At 36.9% G+C, this 20,368-nt stretch overlaps 1 protein-coding gene across 2 annotated transcripts in view; it reads left to right on the forward strand.

Moving 5' to 3' along the window:
- FRRS1 (ferric chelate reductase 1) overlaps nucleotides 1-20,368 on the forward strand; it is a 49,881-nt gene that overhangs the window by 13,194 nt on the left and 16,319 nt on the right. For both annotated transcript variants that reach the window (XM_028102204.2, XM_028102206.1), the window contains exons 2-7: nucleotides 4,752-4,947; nucleotides 5,818-5,954; nucleotides 6,998-7,092; nucleotides 8,202-8,349; nucleotides 11,674-11,856; nucleotides 19,137-19,235. In XM_028102204.2, the coding sequence (XP_027958005.1) occupies nucleotides 4,752-4,947; nucleotides 5,818-5,954; nucleotides 6,998-7,092; nucleotides 8,202-8,349; nucleotides 11,674-11,856; nucleotides 19,137-19,235 (858 nt within the window). The remainder of the gene's footprint in view (nucleotides 1-4,751; nucleotides 4,948-5,817; nucleotides 5,955-6,997; nucleotides 7,093-8,201; nucleotides 8,350-11,673; nucleotides 11,857-19,136; nucleotides 19,236-20,368) is intronic.

Consider the following 20,368-nt stretch of genomic DNA (forward strand, 5'->3'; position numbering starts at 1 on the left):
TTAGAAATTTCATTGCTTTCTGCGTATCTCTTGTGCCTAGTCTTAACTGTTTTGACTTAGTCTCCTTATCCTTCTTATGGTTCGACCTATTTTTCTAAAATTCTTTCCACCTAACTCTGCCACTCTATTTCCACCTCTTTCTACCTCTAGCCCTAGTCCCTCTTAGGTTTTTGGTCACAGGCCTGTCACGTTTACCCCAGATCCTATTTGAAATGCTGATGTTATTGCAAATGTGCTGGGTCCCCAAATTAATTTCCAATTCCGCTTGGAATTTCAATTCCATTTCCCAAGAGAAGCAATATTATAAATGGTGGTTCTGTTTCTAGGCCCAAAGCCTAGAAGCAAAAGCATGTTTAACTTAGAAATTAATTGAAATATTTTACACTTATAACAAAGGGAAAGAGAATAATGCCATTGTAATTCTAGTAATAAAATAAAATGAAAACTATATTGAGTAAGGAGTAGTTATTTACTTTGAACATTGTGGAATGCAGTTGATGGAAATTCTGAAAGGAACGTTTAGATGCTTTAGGGATTGCAGTGTTTTTATGCTATGATTAATTAAAATTTTTTTTCTCATGCAGAAGGTCACCGTGAGAATGCTCATTTATTAGCCGTATTTATAGTTTCTGTTTAGGCTCACAAATGGAATAAAAGAGAATAAGACATTTTCATTGAATAAGTCCATCTCCTATCTCCAAGATCCTCCCTATTGCTTGGCTTATTTTTCTTTGGTTCTGAAAACTCTCCTTTTTTACTGAAATCCTTGATACTCCTAATTTAGAGCTTGATTCAAGGCTGAAACTTAATGGTCTGTATATGCTCTAAAGTAATTTTTCAAACTGCAGGTTAAGATCAATTGATAGGTTGTACAATAATGATTCAGTAGGATAGATAAAACCAACATAAAAAAAAGGAATAGAAAATGTATGAATTTATCCCAAGTGATAAAGGTAAATAATGTCTCTTGAAATGTTTGTTGGGTCATAATGTAAAAATATTTCATATTTTCCTTATCTGAATATGGTAAAAAATTACATAAATTCCCTGCATGTAGCAACCCCCCCCAAAAAAACCCCAAACCAACATTTTCTAAATTATTTAAATATTTTGTAGTGAATCCTTCTGGTTAAATTTTTTTTTTTAACAACTCATTCCCCATAATTAAGAAACCTTGTTACCCCATAGCTGTGCATTGATTAAGACTCTCACTGTGTGCTTATACTCATATCTTGGTAATGTAGATTGAGTGTTACTGGCCTGAGTTCCTACAATTTTTGTGTGAATGTTAACTTTCAGCTTTTTGATGCCTTAATTTAAAATGAATGACTAACAATGAGAGCTAGAGCTTGATTGCAGTATAACTAGACTTGATTAGTTATTTGCTAGTTGAATCATCTGACATGGTTTTAAAAGATATGCTTTCCTCCATTTCTTCTTTTTCTCACATGTTCTTGGAGTGACACAATAAAAAGACATTTAATGACTAATTTGTTAAAAATTCTTAACACAGTCTCCTTATTCTAATGATTTTCTTACACCTAAATGTTTTCCAATTGGATTCTTCTCATTTTATCTGAATTTTACTTTGTTTTAATTAAATATATTGTCTTGATTAATATCACTTGCCTCTGTGGTCCACAATCACAATAATTAAATATTCATGCAAGTACAAGAATTTGGTATTTAAATAATAAAGAATACATTTGTTTTGAAGTTTTATCTTTGAGATGTATGTAGAACATGGTATAAGCAGTCATCATACTTTTTTTTTTACTAAATGCCTGTTTTTCAGACAAGAAAGAAAACTATGTAAATATCATCAGGTTTGGGAATATTTCAGAGAATCAGGATACCTTCTCTTAATTTTTTAAACTAATCTGTTTCTCTTTGGGCAGACAAAATGCAAATTATGATACTTTTGTTTTATCTTCTATATTGTACCCACCGTTGAATATGAATATGAAAAACTTTAAAGAATCATACAAAATTGGTGCGAGTTTTTCAGTGCTTGAAGACCTCATAACAGAATACAATATAGTTCATTATCCACATTACATGATTTTAACTTAAATGATTCCTTGAATAACTTCTTATTCTCTTTCATAACTATGCAGTCTGTTGGCATAGGTTGGCTAATGAATTACAGTATTACTTTGAAAAAAGGCTGTTTCTTAAATCATTAACTGGAAAATCCGTCAGTAGCCATTGTAATGTAAATAGAGCTTCACCCTTCATGGTCAGCATCTGACCAAGGATAAAGAAATTGATGGTTTACTTCTCTCCCTGACTACATTTGTTATATTTTCCTAATGATTGACAGGTGGTGGCGCCTTGGTCACTTCCCTTTCTGGGCTTACGCTTCACTTCTTGCTTTGATAATTCCCAATAGCCTTTCCCACTTGGCTTCCTCCCTCCCTCCCTCCCTCCCTCCCTCCCTCCCTCCTTCCTTCCCTTTCTCCCTCCCTCCCTTCCTTCCTCCCTTCCTTCCTTCCTTTTAATCTTTAAATTTTTACTATTTATTTATTTTTCAAAAAGATGTTATTTATTTGAGAGAAAGCGAGAGTGAGAGAGCAAGAGTGAGAGAGATCGCAGAGGGAGAGGGAGAGGAAGAAGCGACTCCCCACTAAGCAGAGAGGCAGGGCTCCATCCCAGGACCCTGAGATCATGACCTGAGCCGTAGACACTTAACGGACTGAACCACCCAGGTGACTCCCCCCACTTGACTTTCTTAAAATCATAATGTTAGGCATGAAGGTGATCCTGAATTTATCCTGGTTCATCTATTTCACAAATGAAGAAGCTGAGACAGAGATTAACTGGATTGACGTCATTCAGCTAAACAATGCATAGCAGAGACTAGAAATCACGTCTTGTTTCCACTTTCACCTGGCAGGAAGTCAGTGCCAAATAAATATTTGCTAAACTGGGCTGACTCTTCCCCTATACCATCCTTTAGTTGAGTGGCACATTACTGCATTTAACCTTCATAATAATTTGGCTAAGGTCACATGGTTAAAACTATGACCTTGATCCTCTCCAGCAAATCTTGCCTGGTCCTAAAAGCAGGTCCACCCCTGACAAAACCACATGAAAGCCATGTTTGAATAGAAAAATTCTCCTACTACTCCACTCTTTAGTACTCCTTTTTTTCTCTCCCAGTTTTATTGAGAAATAATTATTATAGATCACTGTAATATGTTTAAGACAGTTATTTTCCTAAATATTATTTCCTATAGTAATTAACCATTTTCAAAATTATGTTTTTCTTAGGACTCTATAGAGAAATTTTGTGCTTCTCTTATGTTATACATTTTTTTTTCAGACGCTCTTGATTTGCTTATTTGTTCTTTTTGCTCATCCTTAAATGGGAAAAACTCTACCTAGATTTGATGTTTGATAAAAGATAGGGGTGTGTGTTACCATTGGACTCTATGCTATCTACTTATAGCTGCTGGTGGAAGGTGCAGGCCTGGTTGAAATGTGTAGCCCCCAGCATAATTTCTGGTGTCTAGCAGGAATTCCTGCAGTTTAGTGCTGGTTCAGTGTGGGGTTTGTAATTTACATGACCATAAAAGAGTAATTTATTCTAGTGATTCTAGGGGTGCTTTTATTTTGTCTAACTCCATCTATGGAGAATGAGCTGCTTGGGTTCTGCCCATCTACAGCCTCTCCATAAGCTGACTTTTTTTTACTGCTATGTAACATGTCCCTGCCATCCTCCTCTAGCCTTGTTATATGCAGTGATTTGCAGGTTCTGAATATAAGGACCAAGTGAAGTGATTGCTGTAGGCTACAAGAGGGTGGGACTGACGTAAAGTAGCTGGTTTTCTGTTAGGCAGATGGTAAGAGGCTGGTAAACTGGACGAGAGAAGAATATTGCTTGGCCTGACAATGGTGTTTCTTAATTCAGAAGTACCTGGGCTATGGGTAATAGAAATATTGTTTCTTGCAATTGGTTCTCTGTTATCCTTAGTTTTCAGTATTGCAAGTTAAATTATCCACTCTGTCATGATTAATTAATTAATTTTTTAAAAAAGATTTTATTTATTTGACACAGAGAGAGCGAGAGAGGAAACACAAGCAAGGGGAGTGTGAGAGGGAGAAGCAGGCTTCCCGCAGAGCAGGGAGCCTGATGCGGGGCTAGATCCCAGGACCCTGAGATCATGACCTGAGCCGAAGGCAGACACTTAGTGACTGAGCCACCCAGGCGCCCCGTCATGATTAATTTAATGGGAAATTGGGAAAAGTCATATCAGAGATTTATTTAGATGATGCTATTTAAATCCAGAAGAAACATTTCTTATTTGTTCTTTAAGCTTCCTAGGGTAAAGTAGAATAGAATCTTTCACTTTTAGTGGACTGGTTTATTATTTCTAAATCATGCTAACAAAAGCTAACATTTATTTTCTTCCTTGTCAGACTTTGGGTTGTAACTTTATTTTATTTTTTTGTATCTTCATTTTATTAAAACAACTTGAAAGGACGGTGTTAGTTTCCTAATTTTTCAGGTAAGGAAGTGGAGGCATAAGTGATTTGGTTAAGGTCTCATAATTGGTAATTGGTAGAGCCGAGATGCAAATCTAGGTCAAACTTCACATATCATATTCTTTTTATTACATATTTTTGAAAATATGTTAGCTGTCTTGGTGTTGACACCAAGCAGCCATCTAGAATTACTATTCTGTGGTATGAAAGCTTTATATTTTAATTACATATGAGAATAATGTACTTTTAATCTTCTTTTTGAGATGGCAGTTCTTGGACTTACCCTTGGTACCTTCATACTTGTGCTGCACATTAGTTCTGTGGCTAATTATCCCAGTGGAAAAGTAGGAATGTCATGCCATGGAATGGTTCCTGCACATGGTCATACTGCGCACCCCGATCCTGTTCACAACATTTCAGTGAGTCAGATGACATTCAGACCAGGAGATCAGATCGAAGGTACTGTGCTGGGATTAACTATTTGTGTTTTGAGTTTCACTCTTTTCCTGTATGTTGAATCTGTATTACTGAGGGATTTATACAGTGTCATTTAAATCTGTTCACCTGTTTTCATAAGAGACCGCCATTTATGCTTCTCATTTTGCGTTTAACTATTACCGATGACTATATTACTTGAGTGGTATATCTGCTCCCCAATCAGAGTTTGTTTTAAGTACAGTTTTATCATTAGTTAATAAATCTTTTTTAACAGTACTATTAACTCAATAGAAGAGGAAAATAAATTTTCTTTTGTCTGGTTTAAGGTGTAATAAACCCTTCTTCTTGGTTCCGTGTAAACTCCTGTGTTTTTCTGATTCTTCTGGTGAAATGTGGGCTGTTAAAGGTGTGTCTATAACAGTGTTTTACAAACTATTTTCTGCAATTCTAGAAATGCAAAATATTAACAAACTCTGACAAAAAGAGCATATGTAAAAATAAATTTGGAACCCTCTGTGTATTATATATAATGTACTTCGGAGGGTTTCGTCCTGCAGAGTAGGATGTTAAAAGCCTTGGCGGTTTTCAGTAGAGAGACAAGTATTTACTTTCATTCAGCATTTTTCAAACTAATTTGGCCCCATGGACTACTCCCTGACCATCACCTACCTTCCCCCCCCCCCTTTGGAATGGCTGTTGACATCTCACGGAATGAATGTCCTGTGGAACACAGTTTAGAACTTCTTTGGCTACAGGATAATTGCTACCATTTTCTCTCCTGGAGCAGTTTTGTATATGTATGTCAGATTCGAACTGTGAGTGCCTCCTCTGAACAGTTTCCTTTTGGGGATGTTGCTAAACCTCTTAAACATCATTTTGTTTGTTTCTCAGTTACCTTGTCAGGGCAACCATTTAGAGGCTTTCTCTTAGAAGCACGGGCTGCTGAGGATTTGAGTGGCCCTCCTATTGGCTCCTTCACATTGATTGACAGTCAGGTGTCACAGCTTCTGACCTGTGAAGATGTACAGGTTTGTGTTATGTTTGAAATCTGTTGGTTTCCGTGAATCTTTTCACTACAGGGTGGTAGTTGTAAGATAAACAATGATATTACCCGTGTATTGCAGACATTTAAGTAGATTCACACTGAGCAGCCTTTCGCCTTAATTTTCCTATTTGCAATATATTTTTTACACATCAGCATCCTAGAAAAGGTGGTAGCTTAAAGGGTTTTGATATTTTATATAGTATTGACTCATAGGGTGTTAGTATTGAAGATAGGATTCTAGAGTCGGACAGAGGTCTAATTTTTATCATTCATTCATTTAATAAACATTTATTGTATCAGGAACTGTCCCAGTGTGATATGGTGATGAGCAGCTAGACTTGTTCTTTGAAGAGCTCAGAGCATTACACATAGGTAGAATATATGGACATATGTATGATACATAAGTAGAACATAAGGATATAGGACAGATATACAAGAACACCTAAGTAGACTTAGATTAGAAACACACAGGATGGGTAGGAAGCATAGCAGGGAAAGTCACACACAGGCTGGAGGAAATTGAGAGAGAGCTCCTTGGAGGAGGTAGTCTCCACGTCAGGCCTCAAAGAATGAGTAGGAATTTGCCAGGTGAGTGAAAGTGGGAAATGAGATTGTTCAAGGGAAAGGTATTCCTAAAATATAGTGCTATGTATGTGGGGGCAGGAATTTTTTCTTTTGAAGACTTTTCTGCATTCTCTTTGTACCTATTAATGGAAGGAATATAAATTTATAGTATAAATGAAATAAGGAGCAGGCTCTATATAGCATTAACATACCCAGTGTTCATAACCCTCTGCAATTCTTAAATTTCTGCTGACTTTAATTTATTGACAGAGCTGACTGCTAATCTGGTGTCCACTAGCCAACATGTATTTGTTGAGTTCCTGAGTCCCTGTTCTAAATAGAACAGTCTTTACCAGGGTGTCAGCATCACGCAGTGATAGATTACTTTGCAAAATGGTAGTCGTTCCAGCCATGCTCAACTACTGAGTGACTGAATGGTCATTCTTCTCCATTTTATTTCAGGGATATGCTGTGAGTCACACAAGTCCATCCAAGAAAACAAAAATTAAAGTCTACTGGAATGCTCCAAGCAATGCTCCGGATCACGTAAAGTTTCTGTGAGTAGGAGAGCTTACAAATCTGCAACTAGTAAAATTGAAACAATAACTGTCTATATCATCTTTGATACCTATTGGACATTTACCTGTACAGGAGAGGTTTGGTGTAGTAATGACACCACCTTAGTGAGATAAGTAGTCATTTTGCTTTTTGTTTGATTTTTTTTCCACCTAGCACAGGACCTGGCACCTAATAGGCACTTAATAGACATCTGTTGAATGAATGAAATATTGCAGTGCCTTCAAACTAAGAGGCATCAATTACTACTATTAATACTTAATATGGTGTATGGACTGATACATTTTTTTTTATTTGCTCTTGTCTTAATAGGAGAATATGAAAAAAAAAAATCCTGAAATTTGGGTGACTTTTTTGTAGTATTACAACTTGCAGATTAGATTGTCAGAAAAGCAAGATGGTGCATGCCCTCAGAATTATGAAATTTGGTAGAATTGGAAGTCCTTACTTCTATGTGCAAGGGGAAGTGGACTGTCATAAAGCAGTCTGATATTCCCGAGTGGTGTTTGAGGCATATGTTTTAAGGAGAATTTCTCTCTTGGCACGTCTCTATTTTTTGTTCCACTTTGTACACAGGTCCCAGCACACAGTAACACAGCTTCGCACCTGTGTGTTGTGTGGACTGTGGCACCAGTAAGAGCTGATGGTTGCTTATGCAGCCTCTGTATAGCTTCTCCCTGTAGCTTCCTGCTACACATGCCCTGTGGAATAATTTGAACAGCACATTCTGAAATGGGTAGTAGTAGCAGTGTGTTCTTTATACGTCAGGGATTAGAAATCTGTGCATTTTAGTCCTTAGATCTGGCATTCAGGACTGCCGTGAGTATGCCCAAAGAGCGGACAAGGAAGAGAGGAGAAGAGAAGAAAAGAAAGATCGAGAGCGAACAAGAGAGCAAGAGCAGTAAAGTTCATTTAGTGATGAGGTGGAAAAGTCATTGGAGATTTGCCTTAGAAAAAAGCAGTAGTACTGTCAGGTAGTATTAGGTTGTGTGTCCCTACTTTATTCCTTTTCTGCCCCCCCCTTTTTTTAATTTGGTTATGATGGGCCACAATCAGGGTTCTTTTTGATCTCATTAGTACTGAATTTCAGAGTCACAGTTGTTGAGAAGTATAAAATCTACTGGGTGAAGATTCCTGGACCTATAATTTCACAACCAAACGCCCGGCCTTTTACGACACCTGAAGCTACAATAGCCCCTTTGTCGACATTCCCTCCGGTCTCCCATCTAACCACATCAGTAAGTAACATTCTTATGGTTTCACCAAATGCAGTCTGTAATAACGATGTCTTTGGAAATTGTGGTTCTAGGCTTGGTGAAGTATGTAGAGAAGTAGCTGTACTGGGTCGCGGTAGTAAGTTTTTGGGACTTCTGCAGGAAATCTGAAGGAAGTCTTCATTGCAACATTATGACTTACAGATCAGAATAAAGGCAGTGCAAGATCCTGCGTGCTCGAGTTGTGGATCTGACATTCATACAGAGTCTGTACAGCTAAATATCAAACGTGGAAGAGGAAGATTAAAGCTTGGGCTAAATTTAGACAGGATTTGGAGGAGAATCTTGAAATAGTGATGTAACTCAGATCTGATTTCATGAAAGCCAATGAGTACTGGGGGATTCTTTGTGCTGAACTACAGAAGCTCTTCTGCAAACTCATCAGCTAGAATTCATTCAGGCCCTCTGGTTCAGAAGAATGATGACTGAAAAAACATATCTTGTAAAGGGTAATGCATACTGGAAACGTTAGGAAGTTTTCACTGAAAGAAGTTCTGATGTTAGACTTATTAATTTGGAAGTGCATGTAATGGAATATGTCTTACAGCAAGTTATTACAGTTGAAAGAACAAACTTGGGTTTGATTCCCAACTTGTTTACTTTCTGTGTGGCTTTGGACAAGCTACTTAATTCTCAAGGGCTCAGTTTCTTCACCTATAAAATGAGAAATCTTAATATATAGATCTTAGTATCATTATGAGATTAAACAATGTAATGAATATAAGGTTTCTAACTACTTTGCACTTACTAGAAATTCTGTAAATATTCCTTTTTTCTTTTCCTTCTCTTTTTTATCTTTTTATAGCTCTTTGTTCTTGTAGGGAAGACTAAGTAAAGCACTTGTGCTCCTATGTAATGTCTCATTTTGTTTTCCTTCTACATTTTGCAATGTATGATGATTTTATTTGACTACATTATTATGAATGTTACATTTTTGACCATATAATTAGATCTTCTATTTGCACTTGTCTATTTAGTCTTTTTTCTTTTTAAAGATTTTATTTTTAAGTAACCTCTGAACCCAACATGGGTATTGAACTTACAACCCCGAGACCAAGAGTTGCACCACATGTTCCACCGACTGCGCCATCCAGGCACCCCTCAGTTTACTTAGTCTTAATATTTAATTTCAAAGCTGCTTTAGGGGAGTAAATAGTCATTTTGGACCTGAGCTTCCTGGTAGGAATCTACTGACAAAATTATCTTTCCATATATTCACATAAAAGGCATTTGTTCTCAGAGCTTTTATGGTATCTCTGCACCAGGTTTGTAACCTCTGATTATAGAAAGGTTTAAAAGAGTCATGAGATTATAGCATTTGTAGAGCTAGAAGAGACCTCAGGGTTCAGTCCCTGTTGTGTAGTTGAAGGTATACAAGAGAGACAGTAAGTTCTTTAGCAAACATGCTGGAGTAAAGGGGAGAGCAGAGACCAAAAATCCAAGTTTTGTAGTGGCTTGTTCTTTCCACTCTACTGCAACTTTTCTTTACGTTACTGTGAAATAATAAGAAATATATATATATATATATATATATATATCTGCCATGATTCCTGCTAATATTTGGCCATTGACCCCAGTTCCTGATACAGAGCTCCTAAATCTCTTGTAATTTCCTGAGTGGTAGGAATACCTTTTGTTCTAATGAGGTAACTCTGGGTGGGCTCCTAGGTGGGGGAAGAAAGACCAACCCATGCTGGGAACTTCCTACCTTGCTCTCTATTTTCTAGAGATGAAAGAGGGGCTGAAAATAGAGTCAATAATCCATCATGCCTCCACGATGAAGCCTCTATAAAAATCCCAAAAGTATGGGGTTCAGAGAGCTCCCAGGTTGCTGAACACATGGAGGTCCTGGGAGGATGGTGCCTTAGGGTGTGGAAGCTCCATACCTCTTCCCACATACCTTGCCCTGTGTGCCTCTTCCATCTGACTATGCCTGGGTTGTGTCCTGTAATAATACACTTGGCACACCTGGGTGACTCAGTTGGTTAAGTGTTGGACTCTTGATTTTGGCACAGGTCATGATCTCAGGGTTGTGAGATCGAGCCCCACGTGGGCTCCATACTCACCAAGGAGTCTGCTTGAGATTCTCTTTCTCTCCCTCTCTCTCTGCTTATGTGTGCTCTCTCTCTTTCACTCTCTTCCTAAATAAGTAAATATCATCTTAAAAAAAGGAAATAACACACTGGTAATCTAGTAAAAGAGCTGTTTTCCTGAGTTCTGCAAACCATCCTAGTATATTATCAAACTTGAGGAGAGGGTCATGGGAACCCCAATCCCCTCCAGTGGGAACCTGGAACTTGCGATTAGCCCTGAAAGGAGCAGTCTTATGGGACCGAGCCCCTAACTTGTAGGATGGAACACTAACTTCAGGTAGATTGTGTCAGAATGGAATTGCGATGTGGGATAGGCAGTTGGAGTCCCCAGAGAATTGCAGAATTGGTTAATGTGGGAAAACCCACCACACATTTGGTGGCCAGAAGTATTGGTAGAGTAGAAGAAATGAGAAGTTTTTTTTTTATTCAGTTCCCATTAGATTTAGTTACATAGTATTTAACTCTCTTCTGAAATACACCCTCACAGTGCCTTCTAACAAGACCACTGCACATTTGCTCTGTCAAATTGCAGAGCTATTTTTTTGATATACTTCCTCTTTTTTGCCATAAGAAGCTCTGAATTAAGTGACTGTAGATTGTTCCTGTTTTTCCTCCACTAAATTGTTATTATTTGGAGTGGTGGTATATATAGGAATAATCGTTTTTTCTTGTAATTTTAATATCCAGTTTGAACCTGAATTCTAGAAGCAGAGTTCAGGATCTAAACATAAAAACTTGCTAAGAGTTTGTCCATTTTCTTTTTAAAAGTCCATTCTAAAAATTTAAGGGTACCCTTTAGGTAAGAATATCAATGTGGACTTAAATATTCTCTAAGATGTTTTTCAAAATTTGCTAGAAACTTTGCTCCAAAACATAATTAATGTGAGATATTTGGGGTATTAAAGTCCTTTTAATTTTGTGTATTAAAATCCTTTTAATACTCATGCACATTATAGTCCAATTAATGTTGTCTTCCAGATTTTAATTAAAATTAATTAAGTTTAAAAGTTCACAACCTAACTACTACTTTGATTATTTCTAATTTGGGATGTGTCTTTTGTTTCCTTCTTTGAAATATCTATTATGAGAAGATATTCTTGTTAAAATTTGTGCTTCAAGGTAGTGGCTCTTTTATCATGGTGAAATGAACTGCTTGGTTGGTAATTAAGACTTTTTCTCCCTGTCATTTTTCTAGTTCAGTGCTTCAGATTGTGGGAACAAGAAGTTCTGTATTAGAAGTCCTGTGAACTGTGACCCAGAGAAGGAGCCTGCCTGTTTCTTCTTGTCCTTCACACGAGATGACCAATCAGTGGTGGTTGAAATGAGTGGTCCCAGTAAAGGCTATTTATCCTTTGCGTTTTCTCATGACAGATGGATGGTTTGTATCCCTCACTTACATAAGTGGTAATGAAAGAAAATTACTAGAGGGACTGTAATCAGTGGCGGTGTCCTTGGTTCTAGAGTCAAATGGTCACACTTAACAATGGGAAGGGGAAGGGCAGGGCAGGACACGGTAACTTAGAGCAGATGCTGACCTAAACATCTTTGGGTATTTCATGTTTTTAACAGTTGTGCAATTACAGAGCTCTAAGAAGAGGCCATCCTACGGAGAGTTAGGAAAATCACTCTATATCCAGTGGACTTGCCACCGTATCTTTCTGTCTCTGTCTGTCTCTTTGTGATAAAACAAGAAGTGCAGTTAAGAAAAGTTGCTCTGCATAAAAGTCTTACGTTATTTGTGACGCTTTTCCAACCCTTGTTGTTTTCTCAAGTGGTCAGCAACCACAGCATGGGTTGCTGCCTCGGTGTCCCGATTTTGGCAGTCATTGGTGCCTATCCCAAACAGAGAATGACACCTGGTGTGTCCAGGCATAAATATATTCTTCACTGGTAGGCTCCTTTGTCAGATCTAGGGAAGGCAGCATTTGTTTTAAGCTGATTGTCGCTCTCCCTGGGTAGTGCTGAATGGATTAAATGGTTCTATAGATGTGGTGTGGAAGAGCCAAGTGCTGCAGAGGCATCCTGGTCTCCCTGAAGGAAGGCAGGAGAGTATGGCCAGGACATGTGCGAGTCCTGTTCAGAGCAGAGTTGGCAGGGAGGTTGGGGATGACTACAAACGGAGAAAGCCTCTTACTTCCACGTTAGCAAAGGCAATGGGTCTTTTCTAGAGAGGTTTCTTCCAGTCAGGTTTTAAACTTAACATCACTTCTTCAGGGAATCCTATTTCAAAAAAAGAAAAGGAATGCTGAGATTCTGTACCAGAAGAACTAGTATTTTCCCTAAAAGTGCGCTCTGATTGCATTAGTCCTTGTATGCTGCTTTCAAGTTTTGCAGGAAGCCAGGGGTAAAACGTTACACCTAGATATTTTACTATATGCGTATGCATATGACCTAGATATTTTACTATATAGTCCTTGAATGCACCCATTATTCTCTTTCATTAAGCAAAAGGTATATCTTAAACTTATGAGAGATAAGATCTGTCATATGCTTTTATTTTTTATTATTTTTTTAGAGGGGGAGGGGCAATGGGAGAGGGAAAGAGAGAATTTTAAGCAGGCTCCATGCCCAGTGCAGAGCCCGATGTGGGGCTCGATCTTATGACCCTGATATCATGACCTGAGCCAAAATCAAGAGTCCGACACTTAACCATCTGAGCCATCCGGGCACCCCAGATATGTCATGTGCTTTTAAAAATAACATATAAGGCATTATGACTCTTTCTTTTTTAAAGTTGTTTCTTGGGAAATTTTATACTTGAATGAATGATGTTACAGTAGTTCAAAATGTTTTCCCCATTTCCCTTTTAATTGTCATCAGACCTATAGCATATTCTTTTGGGTATTTGCAGTTCTGGCCAAAATGAACCAGGTTTGGCACCTAAGGGGGATGATGAGACTGGATTAAAAATAAAATAGGACGACACAGCAATGAGGAAAGATGGTGGTAGTGCTTGTTGTGTGAATGTGATGGAACTGGTTATGAAGGAAATTCTGAAGATGGCCCCCCCGCAAGGATTAGCAATGGTGGTCTCGTTTGGAATAAGTATGTAGCTTCATCTCTGACATACAGTGCTCATTGAGATATGTGCTCTAGTCCCTTAAATAGAAAACATTGCAGTCACTTTAGAGTCAAACTTCATGCAATAGTATATTCACATTTTTCTTTTTCTGGTCACATAAAATCTGTCAGCTAGAGGAAAAGACAGTACTGCTGCCCTGGGCGTGGTAATGAGGAGCCCATAAATAGACCCGTTGTTTCTGTTCTAAGTTGTAGGCGTAGATGGCACAAAAGCATTTGTCTTTACTTCAAGATATATTTATCTTACTTAGAAATCTTATGTTTCTAGTATAGTACTCATCAAAAAATGTTTATTAAAAAAGATTTAATTATGCAGGTGCAGTTGATTTACAGAGCAATCTTAATGATTAAAATCATCTGTACACCTGTTTGCCTAAATTAGGGGAAATAAATCATCCTCAGAAAATATTTTTAAAGTGGTTATTTCTATTTTTGGTTATTTAAAAAATTTTAGGATATTTTTATGACCTGCTGTTTCTTTTCAGTACCTAATATAAATTTAAATACTGAAGGTATCTGATGCTATGAATACTAGCTAAATGATACCCTTTTCAATTTTACTTGTAAATTAATGATAATTATTTTGGTATTAGACTTCATCACTAAAATTGATGAAAAGTATAATTTTCCATATTTTTGCTAACAATGACTTGCTAATGTCTGAATTTTAATGAAATTTCAAAGTATACACATATTCCCTATCTCAGATACTTTATTAAATGATACAAAGTTTATCAAGAAGGCATACTATATATTAGCTTCTGTTGGCTTCCTTCTCCTGCGCAGTGTCACCTTGCTCTGTACAAAATTTCTCAATGTTGAGTTCTAGAATGTTGCCAGTTCTGGCCTCTCTTGGGATTTCCAGTGGCCGGCTGATCTTGTCCAGATGAGTATTCCTGGACAACACTAACCATCATTTATAAAACTGAACTTAATATCGTCCCTCCTCACGTTTCCTGTGTTCCCCATTCTTGGTGATCAAAAACAGTAATAAAAAAGCAGTTACCATTATTGATTTCTTGCTTCTTTTCAGAAACTGTTCTGGGCAGTTTATAGACTTTCATTCATTGCTGCCACCATCTTCTTTGGTGTTCAGGGAAGTTGGTTGTGACTTAGATTCTTCCCTTTTATTCACCTCAGGTCCTTCTTCCTCCTACACACCCCCAACTTTTTGTTTTGAGAAGTTTTAAACCTACATGAAAGTTGAAAAAATAGTACAACAAACACCAATAAGTTCTTCATCTACACTTGCCATGTTCTCTCCCTCTCCTTCCCCCACCAGGTGTGTGTGTGTGTAGATTGACTTATGAAGTGTATATAAAACACACATTTTTTTCCCATACCGTTTGAAAGTTATAGCTATCTCATGACATTTTATCTTTAGAATTTTTAGCAAGTATCTCCTAAGAACAAGGATATGCTCCTATAATTACCATAATATCCGATCACATTGAGAAAACTTAATAATGATATAATAATTTTATGCAATATAGTCTATATTCCAAAAACCTCAGTTGTCCCCATAAAGTCCTTTATAGCTGTTTTTAAAAAAAACTTCTGACCCAAGATCCAATCATTTATCACCCAATACATTTAGTTATCATATCTCTTTGATCAGTTACCCTACCTATTTTCTAGATTTCTTTTTCGTCCAATTCTGTAGAATGTTCCACAGTTTGTACAGTAGATCCAGGTTAAGATTTTTGGCACAAATACTACCAGAAGTGTTTGTCTCTATCTCAGTGCATCATATCAAGAGGTGTGTAATGTCAAATTATTCCATTATTGATGATTCTATGTTTGATCACTGGTATCTGTCAGATTTTTCCATTGTGAAGGTGTATTTTCTCCTTTTTTTTTAAAGAAAGATTTTATTTATTCATTTGACAGAGACAGTGAGAGAGAGAGAGACAGAGCACAGGCAGGGGGAGTGGCAGGCAGAGGGAGAGGGAGAAGCAGACTCTGCACTGAGCAGGGAGTCTGATATGGGGCTTGATCCCAGGGCAGACACTTAACCAACTGAGCCACCCAGGTGACCCGATTTTTCTCTTAAATAAGTAATCCGTGGGGTAATACTTTGAGGGTGAATATTCTGTTCCTCAATAACATTTTACCAAATGATTTTAGCATCTATTGCTATTCCTTTCCTGAAACAGTTATTACATTTGTGGTTGCAAAATGGTGATTTTCTAATTTATTTATTAACTGGTGTTCTTCTAAAAAGAAGAACTTTCTTTTCTCTGCATCTGCCCTTCCCTTTTGGTGACACACTATGGACTAATGAATTCCTTTGGTCTGTTGTGTTATAGTTTATCATCATCATTCCTGTTTTAGATGCTCATATTAACCCAAATATGGTTCCTTCAAGCTGTTTTTTTTTTTTTTTTTTTTTGGTGCCCTTTTGATGTGTCTCTGTTAGTTTTTTGGTGTGTCTTTGTTTTCTGGTGAAACAAGATGTCCACTCTTATACTGTTTTGCATTTTTATTTCTCAAAGTAGGTCTGTTTCCTTTTAATAGGAATAGTGTTTAGAAGTCAAGCTTTGGGTGCTAATGTGTTCATTGCTACCAATCTTTTGATTCTGTCTTTGACATACTTCTTCATTCTCTTTATTGTATTTTCACTATCTCTGACTTGGCTTACACCTTTATTGTCATTTCCAAATCGCTACAGTGACCCCTCACTAGTCCTCCTGGCTCCATGATTTCTCCTTTAAAATTTTTAGCAATTTTATTCCATTTCATCTTTCAACAGTCACTGTTGTTTTCTTCCTGGGCTACCACGGAAATCATCTCAATCCTATCCCCAGAAACCTTTAGTAGTTATAGGAAAAATGTTGTTTTTCATTAGCATGGCTTTCAAAACTCTTCAAAGTCCTTGTTGGAATTTCTAGCCTTACCATCTATGTGTGTTAGCTAACATAATCACCTGTTCCCTAAAAGTTTCATATATTTTTTTATTTCTATGTCCTTGGTCCTGGAAGTTCCTCCTTTTGGGAAACTTTTCCTTTAATCTCAGCTCTACCTTATCAACATATAAATATTTTTTATTTTCTAAGGCCTACTTAATATCTTTTCTGATAAGTTTTTTCAAACCTTTGGCTCTACATAATTTGTGCTTCCGTGGTACTTTGTCTAAACCTGTTTTATCGTAATTCATATACTATTATAACTGTCTCCTTTAAAAAGTAGTCTTTGATTGTAAGAACAATCTAGTCATCTTTGTCTTTCCCACACTAATCTACACAATGTTTTCTGAACAGAGTGCATTCCAAATGCTTGACTCAAGAGAAACAAATGGGAGAAAGAGGATCTGTCTGATTCAGAAACTTGGTGGAACTTCTTACATGTGTGCTTCTGTGCTCCAAACTTGGGGTTTCTAGAATTGCCTGGAGCCTAAGGTTGTAATAGCAACCTTCTCATACTCTTCACTGTAGAGTAGTGAGGACTGAGAGTTACTTCTTCTCCATCCCCATCATTCTCTCCAATATTTGAGAGGTCTGTCTGCAATGAGTTAGTATGGCAGTTGGCTTATCATCATTTTGCCTCAAAATCAACCATTTTGTTATATTAAAATTTGTTTTATTAAATAAAAAAAGAGGTTGTATACCTCAAAGGTGATAGTGTAGAAAACACACATTGTTTAAATTAGAGATCAGTGAACTTTTTCTGTAAAGGCCCAAGTAATAACAACTTTAGAATTTGTGGGCATATGGTTTGTGTTCTAAACACTCATCTCTGTGTGGTAGCAGTGAAACAGCAATAGACAATCCATAAATTAATAGGTGGGACTGTGTTTCAGTAAGACTTTATTTGTAGATACTGAAATTTGGATTTCATGTATTTTTACTCATCATGACATATTCTTCTTTTTAATAAATGGTTTAGAAATGTAAACACTGTTAGCCTGTGAGCTGTACAAAAACAGGCATCAGGCTGAATTTGGTGTGTGTGCCATAGTTCGTTGATTCCTGGTTTAAATCACCATGACTCCAAAATTTCTTGAGTTGGGCTAATTCTTATTTGAATAGAAGATGTGTAACAGTGAATACTTGGTTTGCTAAGGTTATGTACTTGGGAGTTCTCAAAGGTGGAACTTTAAAAAATAAATTTAAAATATGTTAGAATGTCATTGGGATTAATAGCAAAATTTATTATAAATTCTCAGTCTTGGCTTTGTTTAAGGAGTTTAGTGACTACAACATATAAAAAGATCTTGTTAGATAGTTTATGGAGAATGGTTTAGAATAAGTAAAAGAACCAAAACTATACACAATAATTTAAAATGCAGATTATTTCTTTGTACCATCATTTAAATGTAATTTGAAGATTCTGTGTGCCCTCTGATAGTCACTTTAAGCTCTAACTTTTAGAGCTAAGGAATATTGGAGACTAGAGAGTAGATAGGAATTAGACTGACAGAAAATACCTCCTTGAGTTCAGACAAGTTGGTCTTAATATGTAATCTATTGAGTGTGTACAACATTAGCAGTATTTGATTACAGTCCTCATCTTAAAAGTTACCGCCCCCAAACCCAATATAGTGCAGTGCATTTATAGTTATGAAAATTTGTAAGACACAGATATTTATTTATAAACAATGTTCATAATAAGTTCAGTGAAAAAAGGTAACAGAACTGTGTATTTTCCTATTTGGGGTGAAAAAATAGGTATAAATACAAATAGGTTTGGATAAATATACATGAAAACATTAACAGTGGTGTTTGAGTTTATGGTCATATAAACATGTTATTTTAATCTATTTTTACATTGAAATTGTGTTGCTTTTGTATTATAACAAAGTTATTTATTTATATTGAATAAAGTATAGTTGACACACAATGTTACATTAGTTTCAGTACAGCAATGATTGGACAGTTTGTTTTTTTTTAAAGATTTTTTTTAAAGATTTTTTTTAAAGATTTTATTTTTTTATTTTTTTTAAAAGATTTTATTTATTTATTTGAGAGAGAGAGAGAGAATGAGAGATAGGGAGCATGAGAGGGAACAGGGTCAGAGAGAGAAGCAGACTCCCTGCTGAGCACGGAGCCCGACGTGGGACTCGATCCCGGGACTCCAGGATCATGACCTGAGCTGAAGGCAGTCGCTTAACCAACTGAGCCACCCAGGCGCCCGTGATTGGACAGTTTTAAATATCATGCTATGCTCATCACAAGTGTATCTGCTGTTACCATACAACACTGTTACACCATTGACTATATTCCCCGTGTTCTACCTTTTTTTCCCATGACTTATTCATTCCACAGCTGGAGGCCTCTGTTTCCCAAGGCCTCTCACCCATTTTGCCCATCCCCCCACACCCTCTCCTCTGACAACCACCAAGTTTGTTCCCTGTATTTATGGGTCTGTTTCTGATCTTTGTTTCTTTCTTCATTATAGCAAAATTATTTTAAATTAATAAATTGGGCAGCCAATTCTCTTGAGTTCATAGCATCATTAGGATTGAATCAGTAAATTATGTTTTAACAGCATCAAATACTATTTGATTTCATTAGGGATGCTTTTAAAAACAAAATGTTGATATTCCTTTGAATTTTTCTCATTTGCAAATATTTTTAGGGTGATGATGATGCTTATTTGTGTATTCGTGAAGATCAAACTGTGCACATACAACCTTCCCATTTGATGGGGCGAAGTCACCCTGTGATGGACTCCAGGGTAGGTGTGAAAATTCTGGGAACCTCCACCTGGCTTGTCCGTCTTTTGGCTGTGTGGCCAACAGTGGAGTAACTTTGCTGCAAGATAGCTCCCTATCCTAAGCAGAGCCAGAGCAGGAGTCTGGCAGCAGGCTTCCTTTCTTATAATAATCTGGGAGAAACTTTTCTGTGCTTTATTTTATTTTAAAAATAAAATATAAAAATAAATTATATAGTATTATATTGGTATGTTTAATTTATTATTAATATTATATTTATATTTTAATAGTATATATTAAAGTATATTTTATTATTATATAATTTAATAAAATTATATGTATTTAAGGTATACAACATGATGGTTTGATATACATTGTTTTCCTACGTCCTCTCTGAGGAATACAAGAAACATTTTCTCCTGGCTTATTTGTCTTTATCTCACTTGGCAAAATACTGTTTTTACTTTGAGTCAGAACCCCACAAGTCCTCTAACCAGGTAAGAAACTTTGGCAGATGTACTAACCCCATCTGGCCACTGACACAAAATCAAAAACACTGAAGAGACCATTAGGAAGTAATATGCCCGTGGCCACAATGTAACATGTAACAAGGGAGAAGTCCCAAGCCCAGGGGAAAGCTCTACAGAGAGCGTGAAGTCTTAGGCAACAGCTACCGCTTCCATCAATGCTCATCTGCCAATGCCATGTGAAGAGAGACACTTCTCTACCAGAAATAGGCCATCTCTGGCACAGATGCTAAGAAGAGGCACAGAAGACAACTGTCCAAGGCACTGAACCAGTCTCCGCTCTATACACTCCTCTTTCTCATTGGACGAGAAACTCTGTGTCATTAACCTAAGCCTCTTCTTAAAGATCAGTCTGTAAGCTTTTGAAAAGGAGCTGATGCTCTGACCATCTTCATCGTAAAATATTCTTTTCTAACATGCAAAAAAAAAAAAAAAGGATTTAGGTGACACAGGCAAGAATTCATCTTTTCCTACAAGAGAAACTTGTCTCGTGCTTTTCCGAAGTGTGGAAAAGGGGGGAAGGTGGTCAAAGGGTACAAGGTTGCAGTTACGTAGGATGAGTAAGTCTAGAGATCTAATGTACAGCATGATGACTGTGTCTAATAAAACTGTATTGTATACTGGAAATT

This window comes from Eumetopias jubatus, unplaced genomic scaffold, assembly GCF_037043125.1.
Source record: "Eumetopias jubatus isolate StellerSeaLion01/CBP00866 unplaced genomic scaffold, mEumJub1_p1.0 scaffold_4, whole genome shotgun sequence".
In the NCBI taxonomy this organism is placed as follows: Eukaryota; Metazoa; Chordata; class Mammalia; order Carnivora; family Otariidae; genus Eumetopias; species Eumetopias jubatus.